The sequence below is a fragment of the Mobula birostris genome, chromosome 21, assembly GCF_030028105.1.
Source record: "Mobula birostris isolate sMobBir1 chromosome 21, sMobBir1.hap1, whole genome shotgun sequence".
Lineage (NCBI taxonomy): Eukaryota > Metazoa > Chordata > Chondrichthyes > Myliobatiformes > Myliobatidae > Mobula > Mobula birostris.
In genome coordinates this window covers 12,541,382-12,559,084 of record NC_092390.1, presented here as the reverse complement: position 1 = coordinate 12,559,084, position 17,703 = coordinate 12,541,382, and the positions used below count along the sequence as shown (strand labels likewise).

Sequence of the window (17,703 nt, the reverse complement as noted above, 5' to 3'; positions counted from 1 at the left end):
TGGATCTTGCCTTCTTGAGGCAGCGTCTCCTGTAGGTACTAACAACGGTGGGGAGGGATGGGCCTGTGATGCATTGGGCGGTCCACTACTCTCTGCACTGCATTCCTGGATCTACAATCCTGAAACTCCCACTCCTACAGCAATCCAGGAACACCTTCACCAAAAAGACTTCAGTAGCTTGAGAATGTGGCTAATCTCCATCTTTTCAGGGCCAATTTGGTTTGGGCTGTAAACGTTGACCGTACCAGTGTGAATGAAGAAAACCCTTTTCCATTCCAGTCCATTTTATCAGTTGCAATTTGCACCAACCCCACTCCTACAACAGCTAAAGACTGCATTTAAACAGAGTTTTTAACTCAGCAAGTGGATTGATTAGCTGGCCAAAAAATAAAAACAGCCGACAACCAGAATGAATGAGTAAATCAGCTTTGCACCATGGGCTGACATAATCTTCTATCAGGTCACCCCGCAATCCCGGGGAAAACAACAGCAGGGTATCCGGTCCCTCCTCGTGACTAAAGTCCTCCAGTCCTGGCCTGTTTGTGAACGCACTCTGTATGGATGCATAACCGCTTGGCAGTTACTTGAGCAGATGTACGGCAACTGCTCTGCACATCCACAAGAAACTACAGAAAGTTGTGAACACAGCTCAGTACACCATAGAAGCCAGCCTCCTCTCCATGGACTCTGTCTATACTTTAACTTCAATATACTTACACAGCCCTTCTCCGAACTCAACGGCTGTGAAGGCAGATGAAGGCTGCAACAAATCCATCAGCTCCAATCATCGTGGTTTCCATGCCATTGGAATCAGTTGGTTGATTTGTGAAGTATCGTGTGCTTCTTGGAGTGCAACATCAAGTACACGTTAAGCAAATACTCGCACAGGCATCTTCGCTCTGTGGGCCACTTCTTCAAGTCTTTCAGCGATCGGGGAGTGCGACGGGAGCAGGCAATGTGATGGCTGGAAGCTCCTAGTCAAGAACCGGCACGGAAGTGGTGAATACTTGATTCAGTCGCTCAACTTTTGGACAGAAGCAGGAAAGTTGTTCGGTAGCAGTATTCACGTCTTAGCAGCCCTATTTAGGATCCACTCTGCTCACCCTGAACTGGGAAGGGGCTAGAAAAGGTGCCCTAAAAATAGTCTGCTTCACCCCATCCTGTCTGGAAAGCCATGCCCAGAGGGATCACCATCATGCGGTCGAAAACCATCGAGAAGAACACCCAAAACTTGAAAAACCAATGGTGGAGGAAGAAAGCTCAGGAAATCCAACAACTAGTAGACGCCAATGACACTCGAGACTTTTTCAGTGCAACTAAAGCTATTTAGTTTACTGGCCCATCCACTCACGGTCAAGCCCCTCTCAAAAGCAAAGATGGTTCAACCATCCTGAAGAGCAATGCTGACATCAATTCTAGATGGAGGGAGCACTTGGAAGATCTTCTAAGTCAAACCGTCTCATTTGACAGGAATGTGATTAACAACATTCCAACAACCCGTTGACAATTCCCTAAGCAAAATACCAACACTTGAAGAAGACAAGGAAGCCATCAAAATCTTGAAGAACAACAAGGCCGCTGGACTCGATGGAATACCAGCCGATGTCTACAAAATTGGAGGTAACCCACTTCATTGTCAACTGCATCAACTTCTCATCAAGATCTAGATAAATGAAGACATACCAGCAGACTTTAGAGACTCAGCAATCGTTACCATCTACAAAAGGAAAGGTGATCGATCTGAATGTGGAAACTTTCGTGGAATTTCCCTGTAAGCAACAGCAGGAAAGATACTCACCTGCATCATGAACAACCTGCTCAAGACTTTAGCCGAGAAGATCCTTCCGGAGAAACAAGCTGGTTTTAGACCATCACGTGGAGCAATCGACATGATCTTCACAATGCGACAACTACAAGAAAAATGTCGTGAACAACTTCAACCTTTGGACATGACATTCATCAACCTCACCAAAGTCTTTGACTCGGTATCAAGGGAACTCCAATGGGATGTCCTATCCACCTATGGATGCCCTGAAAAGTACATTCGAATCCTGAGACTCGTCCACGATGGCATGCTTGCCACAGTCATGGTCAGCAACAGTAACAGTGAGCTTTTTCAAGTTAGATCAGGAGTAAAACAGGGATGCGTGATTGCCCCAACTTTGTTCACCATCTTCATTGCGACAATCGTCCACATTATCAAGGACGACCTACCCCCAGGATTCAAAATTGTCTACAGAACAGGTGGCAGACTTTTCAATCTTGCCCGTCTCAAGTCCAAAACGAAGACATCCATGAGTTCCCTCATCGAGTTCCAAAACGCAGATGACAACAGTGTTGCAGCTCTCCCAGAAAACCACCTACAACAGATTCTGACTGCCTTCAAGATAGAAGAACCAACGTCAGCATGCTTAATGAAGCAAAAACAACAAGCATTGAAGCCTACGTCATCAAGAACCAACTAAGATGGAGCAGTCATATTGTTCAGATGAAAGATGAACGTCTACCAAAACAAATCTTCTACTCCCAGCTTAAAGAAGGCAAACGTAAAAGAGGCAGACAACAGAAGAGATTCAAAGATGTCTTAAAAGCCAACATAAAGAAATGTAACATCAACATCAACAATTGGGAAACCAATGCCAAGGACAGGAAACTCTGGCAAGCCATCATCCGAGAAGGAACAGCAACTTTCGAAGCCAACTGATGTGCAGAATTAGAAGAAAAGAGAAGAAAATGGAAAGAGAGGCAGCAACAACCAAAGCCCGATCTGCCATCTGGAACTACCTGTCCTGAATGTGGAAGAACTTTCAAAGCCAGGATTGGACTCATAAGCTACTCGAGAACCCATAAGTAGATCAACAGAACAAAGACAATCATCCTCAACCTCGAGGGATAGCCACGACGATGACTTATGCAGCCAGCATAATCAAAGACCCCCCCCCCCCATTTACACTTCTCTCCTCTCCCACTGGGCAGAAGAATTTAAAAGAAGTACCACCAAGTTCAAGGATAGCTTCTACCTTATTAGACTCTTGAATGAACCTTTTGTACAATAAGATGGATCCTTGACCTCACAATCTACCTTGTTATGATCCTGCTCTTTGTTGTTTACATGCAAGCCACCTTTTACACTTTATTCTGCATTGTTATTGCTTTACCTTAATGCACTGTGCAATGATTGATCTGTACAAACAGTACGCAAGACAAGCGTTTTGCTGCGTCTTGGTGCATGCGACAGTTATAAACCACCGCCAGTAGGAATCCTGGAGAACTTTCTCTGCACTCTCTCCAGTGCAATCCCATCCTCCTGCAGTGTGATGACCAGAAATGCACACAGTAGTCCAGCTGTGGTCTAACCAGTACTTCATAAAATTGCAAGATAACATCAACTCCTGCATATTCTGTGCCACAGCTCAGAGAGAGTGAAGGCCTGACTACAAACTTTTGAGCGACAGGGCCATGGAGAACCTATGAGGGGCATTAATAGGGTGAGTGCTTGCCCAATCCCAATCCCCTTTAGATTGGGTAAGGCTAAAACTAGAGGTCATAGGTTAAGGGTGAACTGTGAAACATACAAGGGGCACTTCTTCACTCAGGGGGCGGTGTGAGTGTGGAAGAAGTGGTAGATGTACACTGAGGAGACGTTTGCATAGATACACGGATGGGAGATGTACGGAAGGGCTGTGGTGTGGGTGTAGGCAGATGGTACCAGGCAGAAGATCATGGCAGAATGGACTGGAAAGGCCTGAGGGCCTGTTTCTATGCTGTAGTACTGTGTGACTCAGTGCCTGGTGCTTCTTTAATGGCACTATATCAATGCAAGTTGCTTATGTTGTTTGCCAAGTGGGCGTGGTAGTGGTCAGCGCAATACTCCGCAGCGCCAGGGGTTAGGGTTCGATTCCCGTCACCATCTGCAAAGAGTTTCTCTGTTGTCCCCGTGACTCTGAGGGTTTCCTTAAGGTGTTCTGGTTTCCGCCCGCATCCCAAAGACACATGGGTTAGGATGGATATTTGATGCAAACATATTTCACTGTACGTTTCAAAGTATGCGTGACAAATAAAGCTGGCCTTTCAATCTTTAAGAGGACCATAAGACATAGGAACATAATTAGGCCATTTGACCCATCAAGTCTGTTCTGCATGACCCTGAACTTGCTATGACTGCATCGCTGTCTGGTATGGGGGGTGGGGGGGTGGCTACTGCACAGGACCGAAAGAAGCTGCAGAGGGTTGTATAATTTAGTCAGCTCCATCTTGGGTACTAGCCTACAAAGGGAGCAGTGTCTCAGAAAGGCAGTGTCCATTATTAAAGACCTTCAGCACCCAGGGCATGCCCTTTTCTCACTGTTACCATCAGGTAGGAGATACAGAAGCCTGAGGGCACACACTCAGTGATTCAGGAAGAGCTTCTTCCCCTCTGTCATCCGATTCCTAAATGGACATTGAACCCTTGAACACGACCTCACTTTCTTAATATATATTATTTCTGTTTTTTTTGCACGATTTTTAATCTATTCAATATATGTATACCGTAATTGATTTATTTATTATTATTATTTTATTTTTTTCTCTTCTACGGGGCGTTGGCCGATCTTTTCCACAGATGCTGCCCGACCTGCTGGGTTTCTCCAGCGTGCTGTGAGTGTTGCTTTGACCCCAGCATCTGAAGAGTATTTTGTGTTATGGATTGCATTAAATCCCATCTTCCTGCTACAGTGTACCCTTCCCAGTGCACTTATCGCTCAGATCGGTCCACTGATGATATTATAGCCTCTGCACTCAATTCCATCCTGTCTAACTTGAAAATAGTGCCTCATATGAATGGGAGAGATTCAAACAAGAGGACATGAGTTGAGAGTTAAAGGGCAAAATTTTAGGGGTAACATGAGGGGGAACTTCTTTACTCAGAGAGTGGTAGCTGTGTGGAACGAGCTTCCAGCAGAAGTGGTTGAGGCAGGTTTGATATTGTTGTTTAAAGTTAAATTGGATAGATACATGGACAGGAAAGGAATGGAGGGTTATGGGCTGAGTGCAGGTCGGAGGGACTAGGTGAGAGTAAGAGTTTGGCACAGACTAGAAGGGCCGAGATGGCCTGTTTCCATGCTGTAATTGTTATATGGTTATATTATGTATTGCATTGAACTGCTGCTGCTAAGGTAACAAATTTCACAACACGTACCAGTGATAATAAACCTGATTCTGATTCTGATTCTGAATTGTCCCAGATTCAATTAACTTGGCCTGCTTGAACTTTTTAGCTGTGGGTCAGGTTTAAACTGGACCCACGATGGAGTGGGTGTTACTGGATGTAAAATGGCAGATTACTGATTGCCCCTTTCTTCTTTGACAGGCCCTGACTGTATCCAACAAGGCCCGGAAGGAATCCACTGTGGGGGAGATTGTGAACTTGATGGCTGTGGACACACAGCGGCTTAACGACGTCACCAACTTCATTCACCAGTTGTGGTCAGCCCCGCTGCAGATTGTAGTCGGCATGGCCTTCCTCTGGCAGGAGCTGGGGCCCTCGGTCTTGGCTGGGTTTGGGATCATGATCCTGCTCATTCCCATCAACGGAGTGCTGGCCAGTAAAAGCAGAGTCCTGCAGGTAACCTGGCTTCGCTCGCGGGTAGCCCCTGTCAAAGTCAGTCCGGGCGCTGAGGTGTGTGCTACAACAGAAGGGTCTGAGGCAATGCACACAAAATGCGGAAGGTCAGCACAGCTCTGTGAGCCGAAGGGCCTGCACTGTGCTGGATTGTTCTATCTTCTATAACACTCAGCAGGTCAGGCAGCACCTACGGTGGGGAATGAACATTATTTCTGGCAAAGGCGCTTCATCAGGACTGGAAAGGAAGGAGGCAGAAGGCAGAATAAGAAGGTGGGGGTGGGGAGGAGTGCAAGCTGGCAGGTGGTAGGTGAGACCAGGGCAGAGGAGGGGGAATGAAGTAAGAATCTGGGAGGAGATAGGTGGAAGAGGTAAATGGTTGAAGAAGGAGGAATCTAATAATGTTAATGCCATCAGGTTGGAAGCTGTACAGATGGAATATGATATGTTGCTTCTCCAACTTCTGGTAATACTTTTTTTATTTATTTAGATATATAGCATAGTGACAGGCTCTATTAGCCCAACAAATCCACACCACCCAAGTACACCTATGTGACCAATTAACAAACTAGCCTTGTACATCTTTGGGATGTGGGAAGAAACCGGAAAACACGGTTCCCTCTAAGCTGTGTGGGTGGGCAGCCATACAGTAACTGAAATGCTCCTGCACATTTAGCCTTGTTACCTGCAGCTGGAATTTTTCTTTTATACTTTAATCTTTATAATGTTTATAAAGATTATAATCTTTATAATCTTTATAATTACAACCTTATAATCTTTATAAGGTTGTGATTGTGGGAGATTTTAATTTTCCACACATAGACTGGGAAGCCCATACTGTAAAAGGGCTGGATGGTTTGGAGTTTGCAAAATGTGTGCAGGATAGTTTTCTGCAGCAATACATAGAGGTACCAACTAGAAAAGGGGCAGTGTTGGATCTCCTGTTAGGGAATGAGATAGGTCAGGTGATGGAGGTTTATGTTGGGGAGCACTTCGGGTCCAGTGATCACAATGCTATTAGTTTCAATATAATTATGGAGAAGGATACGTCTGGACCCAGGGTTGAGATTTTTGATTGGAGAAAGGCTAACTTTGAGGAGATGCAAAAGGATTTAGAAGGAGTGGATTGGGACAATTTGTTTTATGGGAAGAATGTAATAGAGAAATGGAGGTAATTTAAAGGTGAAATTTTGAGAGTACAGAATCTTTATGTTCCTGTTGGGATGAAAGGAAAGGTTAAAAGTTTGAGAGAACCATGGTTTTCAAGGGATATTGGAAACTTGGTTCAGAAAAAGAGAGATATCTACAATAAATATAGCAGCATGGAGAATATGAAGTGCTCGAGGAATATAAAGAATGTAAAAAGAATCTTAAGAAAGAAATTAGAAAAGCTAAAAGAAGATATGAGGTTGCTTTGGCAAGTAAGGTGAAAATAAATCCCAAGGGTTTCTACTGTTATATTAATAGCAAAAGGATAGTGAGGGATAAAATTGGTCTCTTAGAGAATCAGAGTGGACAGCTATGTGTGGAGCCAAAAGAGATGGCGGAGATTCTGAATAATTTCTTTTCTTCGGTATTCACTAAGGAGAAGGATATTGAATTGGGTAAGATAAGAGAAACAGGTAGGGAAGTTATGGAAACTATGATGATTAAAGAAGAGGAAGTACTGGAGCTTTTAAGGAATATAAAAGTCGATAAGTCTCCAGATCCTGACAGGATATTCCCTAGGACCTTGAGGGAAGTTAGTGTGGAAATAGCAGGGGCTCTGACTGAAATATTTCAAATGTCATTAGAAACGGGCATGGTGCCGGAGGATTGGCGTATTGCTCATGTTGTTCCATTGTTTAAAAAGGGTTCTAAGACTACACCTAGCAATTATCAGCCTGTGAGTTTGATGTCAGTGGTGGGTAAATTGATGGAAAGTATTCTTAGAGATGGTATATATAATTATCTGGATAGACATGGTCTGATTAGGAACAGTCAACATGGATTTGTACGTGGAAGGTCATGTTTGACAAATCTTATTGAATTTTTTGAAGAGGTTACTAGGAAAGTTGACGAGGGTAAATGTTGTCTATATGGACTTCAGTAAGGCCTTTGACAAAGTCCCATATGGAAGGTTGGTTAGGAAGGTTCAATCGTTAGGTATTAATATTGAAGTAGTAAAATGGATTCAGCAGTGGCTGGATGGGAGACGCCAGAGAGTAGTGGTGGATAACTGTTTGTCAGATCGGAGGCCGGTGACCAGTGGTGTGCCTCAGGGATCTGTACTGGGTCTAATGTTATTTGTCATATACATTAATGATCTGGATGATGGGGTGGTAAATTGGGTGAATAAGTATACAGATGACACTAAGATAGGTGGAGTTGTGGATAATGAAGTAGGTTTTCAAAGCTTGCAGAGAGATTTAGGCCGATTAGAAAAGTGGGCTGAAAGATGGCAGATGGAGTTTAATGCTGATAAGTGTGAGGTGTTACATTTTCTCAAAATAGAACATACATGGTAAATGGTAAGGCATTGAAGAATGCAGTAGAACAGAGGGATCTAGGAATAATGGCGCATAGTTCCCTGAAGGTGGAATCTCATGTGGATAGGGTGGTGAAGAAAGCTTTTGGTATGCTGGCCTTTATAAATCAGAGCATTGAGTATAGGAGTTGGGATGTAATATTGAAATTGTACAAGGCATTGGTGAGGCCAAATTTGGAGTATTGTGTACAGTTCTGGTCACCGAATTATAGGAAAGATGTCAACAAAATAGAGAGAGTACAGAGAAGATTTACTAGAATGTTACCTGGGTTTCATCACCTAGGTTACAGAGAAAGGTTGAACAAGTTGGGTCTTTATTCTTTGGAGCGTAGAAGGTTGAGGGGGGAATTGATAGAGGTATTTAAAATAATGAGGGGGATAGATAGAGTTGACATGGATAGGCTTTTTCCCTTGAGAGTGGGGAAGATTCAAACAAGAGGACATGAGTTGAGAGTTAAAGGGCAAAAGTTTAGGGGTAACATGAGGGGGAATTTCTTTACTCAGAGAGTGGTAGCTGTGTGGAACGAGCTTCCAGTAGAAGTGGCTGAGGCAGGTTCGATGTTGTCGATTAAAGTTAAATTGGATAGCTATATGGACAGGAAAGGAATGAAGGGTTATGGGGTGAGTGCAGGTCAGTGGGACTAGGGGAGAGTAAGAGTTCGGCATGGACTAGAAGGGCCAAGATGGCCTGTTTCTGTGCTGTAATTGTTATATGGTTATATAGTTATATGGTTTAAATTATGCTAATATAACTTTGAAATCTATGTTAATATAATTGTGAAATACCCTGCAATTATGTTAATGAATATAATTCATAAAATTTCTAAATGATAAACATACCATAACTTTTACTTTGAAGTATTTTAGAGCTTCAACATGTTTACATTGTCAGCGCTTCAAGTTACCACACTGTTACAAATTGTAACAATAAACACATAATGGAAGTCAGTAGCTCATTGTTAATAAAGCGTCTGGCCAGCCTCTAGTGCTGAATGCAAACGTGGTTTCAGTATTATGAATTCAATCAAATGTAAATCCAGAAACAGACTAGAAGTAGAACATTTGGATGATTTAATGAGGATTACAACATACCTTTCATCCGGATGCAAAATTTATCTGTTTATAGACAATGGATTTGTAATAAAGGCAGATGAGAAAAAGTTTGCGAAATGTAAAAAATATTTCATTATACTCACCAACTGATAACTAAAATCAAAAGAGTTTGATTTTTAAATTTTCAGCCTAAATATTCATAGGTGCAAATGATAAGAAAACAAAATAAAGTGGTGCGCTGTTTTCAGGCTATGTAAAAATTTCCTGCTCAGGGCAATGGTTGGTCCACACAGCTGTAAACAAATTTAGAAGGAATGTTGCCAGAACACCGGGTGGAAACCCACATGGTCAACGGAAAAACATACAAGCTCCATACAGACAATGGTGGGAATTGAACTTGGGTTGCTGATGCTATGCTACTATGATGTCTCAAGCCCTTCATGGGTGGTCTCCCATCCACGTATTAACCAGGCCTGAGCCTGCTTAGCTTCTGAGATCAGACGAGATTGGGCATTCTCTGTCAGGCTAGTCTAGCTCAGAACTACGTGGAACTGTGAGAAAATGACAGCAGAAGCCCAATTGGTAAATTATGTATAATGATAGAAATAATGAGTGGATCTGCAGAGAGCAGTTTGCAACGAATTGCCACACTCCAGTGCCATCTTGCCTAGTCTTTTGACATTATTACCATCTTCAAATTATCACCAACCATCTTAAATTGACCTCGTATTTTAACAGGTGAAGAATATGAAGCACAAAGACTGGCGGATGAAATTAATGAATGATATCCTGAGCGGGATTAAGGTAACTTCCACACAGAGACGCAGGTTGGAAAGTTGACAATGAATGAGCAGAAGTGGGAGATGGAAGTGACGGTGTGAAGTGCTGGTCCTCAAGGTGGTGAAGGGATCAAGCAGTCTGTTGTCTGCACCCCTTGTCGTGATGTCGCAAATGGATACGACATGGAATCAGGTTATTCGGCCCAATTAATCCATGATGACCATCAACCATCCTTTTGCATCAATCTTACTTTAATTTCAATATATTTAGTCTCCCCACCTCCTCATCAACTCCTCTGACATTCATAAGTCATAGTCATACTTTATTGATCCCGAGGGAAATTGGGTCTCGTTATAGTTGCACCAACCAAGGGCAGAGTATAAATATAGCAATATGAAACCATAAATAATTAAATAATAATATGTAAATTATGCCAGGAAATAAGTCCAGGACCAGCCTACTGGCTGTAATCCAGGACCAGCCTATTCTACTCCTCATTCACACGCTGGAGGCAATTTATAGTATAACATCCATTTAATCTAGCATCCTCCATGAAACATTTGTGACCTAACCCCTAGGCTTGGTGAACAACGCTACAAACATCCTCCACATCTTCTGGATGTAGGAGGAAACTAGGGTATCCGGGTCACTTGCAGACTCCACACAGACAGTACCAGCCGTCAGAGTTGAACCCAGGTCTCTGATGTTCTGAGGCAACGACTCTACCACCTGTGCCACTGTGCCGCCCCATTACTGAACCATGTCAGAGAGTACAAGGACACAAGCAATCTGAGGAAGAGCAGACTCTTTAGTCATAACACCATTAGTCATAGGAGCAGAATTAGGCCATTCAGCCCATCAAGTCCACTCCGCCATTCCATCATAGCTATTTTATATTCCCTCTCAATCCCACTCTCCCACCTTCTCTCCATAACCCTTGATGCCTTTATTAATCACGAACCTATCAACCTCTGCTTTAAATGTACCCAATGACTTGGCCTCCACAACTGTCTATGGCAATGAATTCCACAGATTCACCATCTCTGGCTAAAGAAATTTCTCATCACCTCTGTTCTGATGGGACATCCTTCTATTCAGATGCTGTGCTCTCTGATTCGAGACTCCCCAACTATAAGAAACATTCTCTCCATGTCCAGGCAGACCCCCTATCTAACGATGGCATGCAGGACTTCATTGACTCACCTGCTGTTGGTCTCATCAGACATCTCCTCCCCTGTGGAAGACCATGACGTAGCCAGTTAGAATACTTTTGACAGGACATCCAGAACATAGAATATTACAGCACAGTACAGGCTATTCGGCCCACAATGTTTGTGCCAACCACTTAACCTGCTCTAAGATCAATCTAATGCTTCCCTCCCACATAGACCATCATTTTTCTTTCATCTATATGCTTCTCTCAGAGTTTCTTAAATGTCTCTAATGTATCTCCCTCTACCACCATCCCTGACAGGGTGTTTAATGGCCCCACCACTCTCTGTGTAAAACAAAAACTACTTTCACATCCTCCCCTATACTTTCCTCCAACCATGTTAAAATTATGCCCTCTAATTTTACCCATTGCTGTCCCGGGGAAAAAACGCTATCTGTCCACTCTATCTTATTGTCTGAAAAACCTCTACCAAGTCACCTTTCATCCTCCTTTGCTCCAAAGAGAAAAACCCCAGCTTGCTCACATTTTAGTTGAAGTTTTCCAGTGACATCGCGTATCAGGACAGTTCTGCTTGTGGATCACGAGCAGGAGATAGAAGCCGGCAGTCCAAGGCTCGAGGTATGAGGAGGGAAGATCTCCCGATGAGTCATGGTATGTGACTGGGAGGCTTGAAGTTCATTGCTGAGTTCCTGTTCCAGAGGGAGGTGTGAGGGGTATATCTAAGGGCTGACATTTGGCCTCATGAGGACACAAGAAGTTTGCTAATTCTTTTCTCATTTTGTTAGGTTATGAAATTTTATGCCTGGGAACCATCCTTTGAACAGCAAATTTTGGAAATAAGGGAAAAGGAGTTGAAAATGATAAAGAAGTCTACAATCTTGCTGGCTGTGGCTATTTTCCTTGTTACGTGCACACCATTCATGGTAAGTGTTGCATGTAGTATCAAGATGTGTTTCGGTGACAATCTGACGTGCACTAGAGAGAGAATCATTACAACAATGCGCTGCATTGATATTGTGCTTTTAACATGAGAAAATGTCTCAAAGAGTGGGAAGGGAATATAAGGGAAGGTGGTCAAAGAATTTAAAAGGTACATTAAAGAGAGATCAAGATAGAAGAGATTGGAGAGGGAATTTCAGAGACCAGTTGACCAAAGAAAAGCAAAAATGTTTCATAATTTCAAACACTTCACTAATACCCTTAGAACAACAAGTGCAGTTTAGAGTCACTAATCAAATCTGCTTCATTACACAACATCCAATCCAGAGTTGCCTTTTCCTTAGTGGTTTCAACCACAGGCAGCTCTAAAAAGCCTGTGGTTGAACCCACCATCTTGCGGGTCTTCTACAAATTCCCTCACTTCCCTCAACACCAATCTGATTTTCCCAATCTACCTGCGTTTTGAATTCCCCCATTACTATTGTAATTTTAAGAAGACAAAATCTGCCGATGCTGGAAATCTGAACAACACACAAAGAATGCTGGAGGATCTCAGCCGGCCAGGCAGCATCTATGGAAAAGAGTGAACAGTTGATGTTTCAAGATGAGACCTTTCATCAGGTCTTCTCCTGGTGAAGGGTCTCAGCCCAAAATGTCGACTGCTTAATCTTTTCCATAGATGCTGCCTAGCCGGCTGAGTTCCTCCAGCATTTTGTGTGTGTAGCCTGACTATTGTAATATTGCCCTTTTTACATGCCTTTTCTATCTCCCATTGTAATTAGTAGCCCACATCTACTGCTACTGTTCTGAGACCTGTGTAATACTCCCATCAGGGTCTTTTTACCCTTGCAGTTTCTTAACTCTACCCACGAGCATTCTACATTTTCTGATCCTTTGTCACCTCTTTCTAAGGATTTGATTTCACTTTTTACCAAAAGAGCCACCCCACCCCCTCTGTCTACTTGCCTGTTCTTTTGACAAAAGGTGTATCCTCGGATTTGATACAAGGTGTATCCTCGGACTAAGCTCACAAGTATCATCTGAGCCACGACTAAAGGCTGATTTATACTTGTGCGTACCAGCTTACGCTGTAGCCTACGCAAGTGGGCTACGCCGTCGTGAGGATTTACACTTGTGCATTGGTGTGTCTGCATCGCTCTGCAATTCGGGCACGTACATGCATGTGCATGTCACATATTCACACGTCACGCATGCGCGCACACCTGCCCATGCAAGGCTTCATGGACATGGTAGTCCTTCTCGGGGTAAACAAGAAGTTTTAAAGCGAGTGTCTTTTTCCGTAAAAGTGAAATGTGTCCTCCATAATTTCGGAGGTCTGTAAAGCTTTATGGAAAGCATTGCAGCCAGTGTTCTTTCCCTGCCCTTCAGACGGCCAATGGGAAGGAGGAAATGCGATACTACCAAGTGGACCAATCACAGTTGATGCGGTCTGCATTGCCGCAACTCATCTTGGGAAAGGTGTGCATAAGGCTACGGCGTAGGGATCCACGTAGGCTCTGCGTAGGGTTCGCGGCTACGCCGTACCTACGGCATCGAGTTGACGCACAAGTATAAATCAGCCTTAAGTGATGTCGACAATGTCATATCTGCCATTTTCTAATTGTGCTGCAAGATCATTTACCTTATTCGGTATGCTGTGTGCATTCAAATATAACACCTTCAGTACTGTACTCGTCACCCCTTTTTCAATGCCCCCATGTTACACTTCAGCTCATCCCACTGACTGCAATTTTCCCCGATTATCTGCCTGTCCTTCCTCACAGTCTCAAATGGCTTAGTTATAGCCGGATCACATGGATTTCAGGGAACCCATAAAGAGTAAAGGACACTTTAAAAGAATTTGCAGCTTGCATTACATTGTAAATATCTTTGGCAGACTTATTATTATCCCCATGTCCATCCTAACAGTGTAGAGTTCTGACAACTTAAGACCAATCTTTGGAAGTGAAATCCCCTTAGCTTAAAATGAACAATTGATTATAAGACAACAACCAACAGTATGAATCGTAACCCCGCAATACAAATTAGCAGGAAGCGCCAACTATTCTAAGGAACTCATTAGGCTTCCTTTGTATCACTGTTAAATTATGTGTGCAAAAGATCTCAAGCACAGAACTGAAATGATTGTGAACAAACTCTATGAGTCCAGAAGAGTTCCCAGGGTGTCAGTCACTAATGGAAAGCAAGTTGCAGATGTTCCCTGACTGAAATCAGTCCCAAATCCTGTCAAAGAGCGCTGGAGTTGTGTGGCACAGAACCTAGCCCATACTTCACTCAACTATACTAATCCCATTTAGGAGCACATGCTTATGTGCCCTGCCAATTTAAATGTCTGAGTAACTGATTCTTAAACATGGTGATTGAATTGGTTTCCCCACATTACCATGGTGATATTACTATCATTGGGCAGGAGGTCCAGGAGCCTTAGGTCCCACAGTTATTACCCCCCAACCATCAGGCATGGGTAACGTCACTCACCCCAGTGCTGAATTGATTCCACATCCTATGGACTCACTTTCAAAGATTCAACAACTCATGTTTACAGTATTCCAGGCAGCATCTCTAGGAAGAGGTACAGTCGACGTTTCGGGCTGACACCCTTCGTCAGGACTAACTGAAGGAAGAGCTAGTAAGAGATTTGAAAGTGGGGGGAGAGGGGGAGATCCAAAATGATAGGAGAAGACAGGAGGGGGAGGGATGGAGCCAAGAGCTGGACAGGTGATAGGCAAAAGGGATACGAGAGGATCATGGGACAGGAGGCCTAGGGAGAAAGAAAAGGGGGAGGGGGGGAAAAACCCAGAGGATGGGCAAGGGGTATAGTGAGAGGGACAGAGGGAGAAAAAGGAGAGAGAGAAAAAGAATGTGTGTATATAAATAAATAACAGATGGGGTACGAGGGGGAGGTGGGGCATTAGCGGAAGTTAGAGAAGTCGATGTTCATGCCATCAGGTTGGAGGCTACCCAGACGGAATATAAGGTGTTGTTCCTCCAACCTGAGTGTGGCTTCATCTTTACAGTAGAGGAGGCCGTGGATAGACATGTCAGAATGGGAATGGGATGTGGAATTAAAAAGTGTGGCCACTGGGAGATCCTGCTTTCTCTGGCGGACAGAGCGTAGGTGTTCAGCAAAGCGGTCTCCCAGTCTGCGTCGGGTCTCGCCAATATGTAGAGGGACACATCAGGAGCACCTGCCACACTCAGGTTGCCAGACTAGGCAGGGAGGGGGGAAGGGTTAGATTGCTCTTGGAGTGGTTTATAATGGGCCAAAGGGCCAGCACTATGCCGTAAATTCTGTGCTCTGTGGTCTTGAATATCACACACAAAATGCTGAAACAACTCGGTAGGTCAGGCAGCATCTGTGGAGAGGAATAAACACTGGTATTTCAGGCCTGATGAAGAGTCTCAGCCCAGAATTCCCCTCTGTAGATACTGGCTGACCTGTTGAGCTCCTGTGGCATTTTTTGCGTGTTGCTGAAGGTTTCCAGCATCTGTGCAATCTCATGTGTCTCTGGTCTTGCTCACATCTTTTAGCTGGCCCACCTCCACTCACTCTTCTCTTCATGATCTTGCCAGTGACCTGCGACCCTACAAATAGACAAGGTCAGGCAGGGTTTGAAAGCCACACTTGGCCTTCTGAAAGAAAATTTAAATTCTAAAAGTCTCCATTTACTGCCATTGGAGAGTGTTACTGGCAGAAAAACAATGATAATTCCCCGGAGGTCTTTGAGGAGGTGGGATTTGCCTTTAGAATAAAGAACATAGAACAGAACAACACAGTACTGGCCCTTCGGACCATAATGTTGAGCCAACCCTTTAACCTACCCCAAGATCAATCCAGTCCTTCCCTCCCACATAGCCCTCCATTTTTCTTTCATCCATGTCCCTAAGAGTCTCTTAAAAGTCTCTAATGTTTCTGACCTCCCTGGCCATACATTCCATGCACCCACAACACTGCATTAAAAGAAGACTTTCCTCTGTCGTCTCCCCAGTACTTTCATCCAATCACTTTAACATTGTTCTCTTGTATTGGCCATTGCCTCCACTGGGTAAAATGCACTAGCTGTCTACTCTATCTCTGCTTCTTATCATCTTATGCACCTTTAGTTGGTGAGTGCAAGACTGTGAGCATGTCCCAAAGTCCTGCAGAAATGACGAAGGGTGTTCCGGAGCTCCCAGTTGTGACGTAGGGTACACAAGAGCCAATTTTACCACAAGCAGCGATATCTCACCAGAAATTTCTGACGTTCACAATTTACAATTTCTGTTCAGAAGGCTAAGCACAGCTTTGAAATCCTGCCTGGCCTTGTCTGTCTGTGGGGTCATCTGGTTCTAGTGATTAGCTCCCACATTGCGGCATGCCCCAAGGATGGATGTACACAAAGCAGTTGTACTGTCTGATGTCGATTGGAACGGCTGGGAATTGTGTGTTGATTCACTGAAGCACATGTTTCACAGGTCTCTCTGGTCAGCTTTGCTGTCTATCTCGCCGTTGATGAGAACCATGTTTTGGATGCTGGAAAGGCCTTCACCTCCATATCTCTCTTCAACATACTGAGATTTCCACTGATAATATTACCACTGTTGATCTCGTCGATAACCCAGGTAAGATCTCGGGGAACCTCCGACATTCTGAAACCCGTTAGCTCAAGGCGTAGCACAGCCTCCACTGGTGGTTGGGTAAGACTAAAGACAACTGCACAACAACTAAGGTCAGGTTAGATCCTAGTGACCCGGACCAAGCCTGATGGAACCTGGAAACTGGAGTTTAATTCAGATGAAAGCAAGATGATGCACTTTCAGATGACCAATGAAGGTAGGGCTTTCTCAGCGAATGGTAGGGCTCGGAGGAGCAATGTAGAACAGAAAGACTGAGAATGGTTCCCTGAAAGTGACATTGTAGGTAGATAGGGAGGTGAAGAAGGCTTTTGGCATGCTTGCCTTTATCAGTCACGGCACTGAGTTATGATGCAGTTGTTAGTGAGGTTGCATTTGGAATTCCGTGCGCAGTTTCGACCACCCTGCTACAGGGAGGGAGCAGTGAAGCTGGAAAGAGTGCAGAGGGGATGTTTGTACAAGGATACTGCTGGGACTCGAGGGGCTTAGTTACAGGTAGAGGTTGAGAAGGTCTGGATTTTATCAGTGGAGATTGAGAGGCGTATAAAATCATAAGGGGTATAGATAAGGTGAATGCACACAATCATTTCCCCAGGGAAAGGGAATTATAAACTAGAGGACAGGGATACAAGTCAAGGACAAATATTTAAAAGGAACCTGAGGGGCAGAGCTTAGTATTGTATATAGAAAGAGCTGCCAAAAGAAGTGGTTGAAGTGAGTGCAATAACATTTAAAAGATACTTGGACTGGTAAAGGACTGTACAAAAGTCTTAGGCACTTATAAATATGTAAGGTGCCTAAGATACTGTTTTCTACAGTACTATAGTAATTTTATGTATTGCACAGTACAGCTGCCCAAAAAAAAAATTCATGGCATATATGGGTGATGATAAACTTAAATCTGATATGGGTCTCTATTGTGGACTGAAAGTGGGAAGGGGGCAGAGTGAGAGGAACCAATGTTGGGAAAACGGGATGGAGCAGGAAGCACCA

At 43.9% G+C, this 17,703-nt stretch overlaps 1 protein-coding gene across 4 annotated transcripts in view; it reads left to right on the top strand.

Annotated features, from left to right (window-relative positions):
- abcc2 (ATP-binding cassette, sub-family C (CFTR/MRP), member 2) overlaps positions 1 to 17,703 on the top strand; it is a 115,771-nt gene that overhangs the window by 36,757 nt on the left and 61,311 nt on the right. For all 4 annotated transcript variants that reach the window (XM_072238956.1, XM_072238954.1, XM_072238953.1 and 1 more), the window contains exons 10-13: positions 5,351 to 5,605; positions 9,921 to 9,986; positions 11,922 to 12,059; positions 16,552 to 16,698. In XM_072238956.1, coding sequence (XP_072095057.1) covers positions 5,351 to 5,605; positions 9,921 to 9,986; positions 11,922 to 12,059; positions 16,552 to 16,698 — 606 coding nt within the window. The remainder of the gene's footprint in view (positions 1 to 5,350; positions 5,606 to 9,920; positions 9,987 to 11,921; positions 12,060 to 16,551; positions 16,699 to 17,703) is intronic.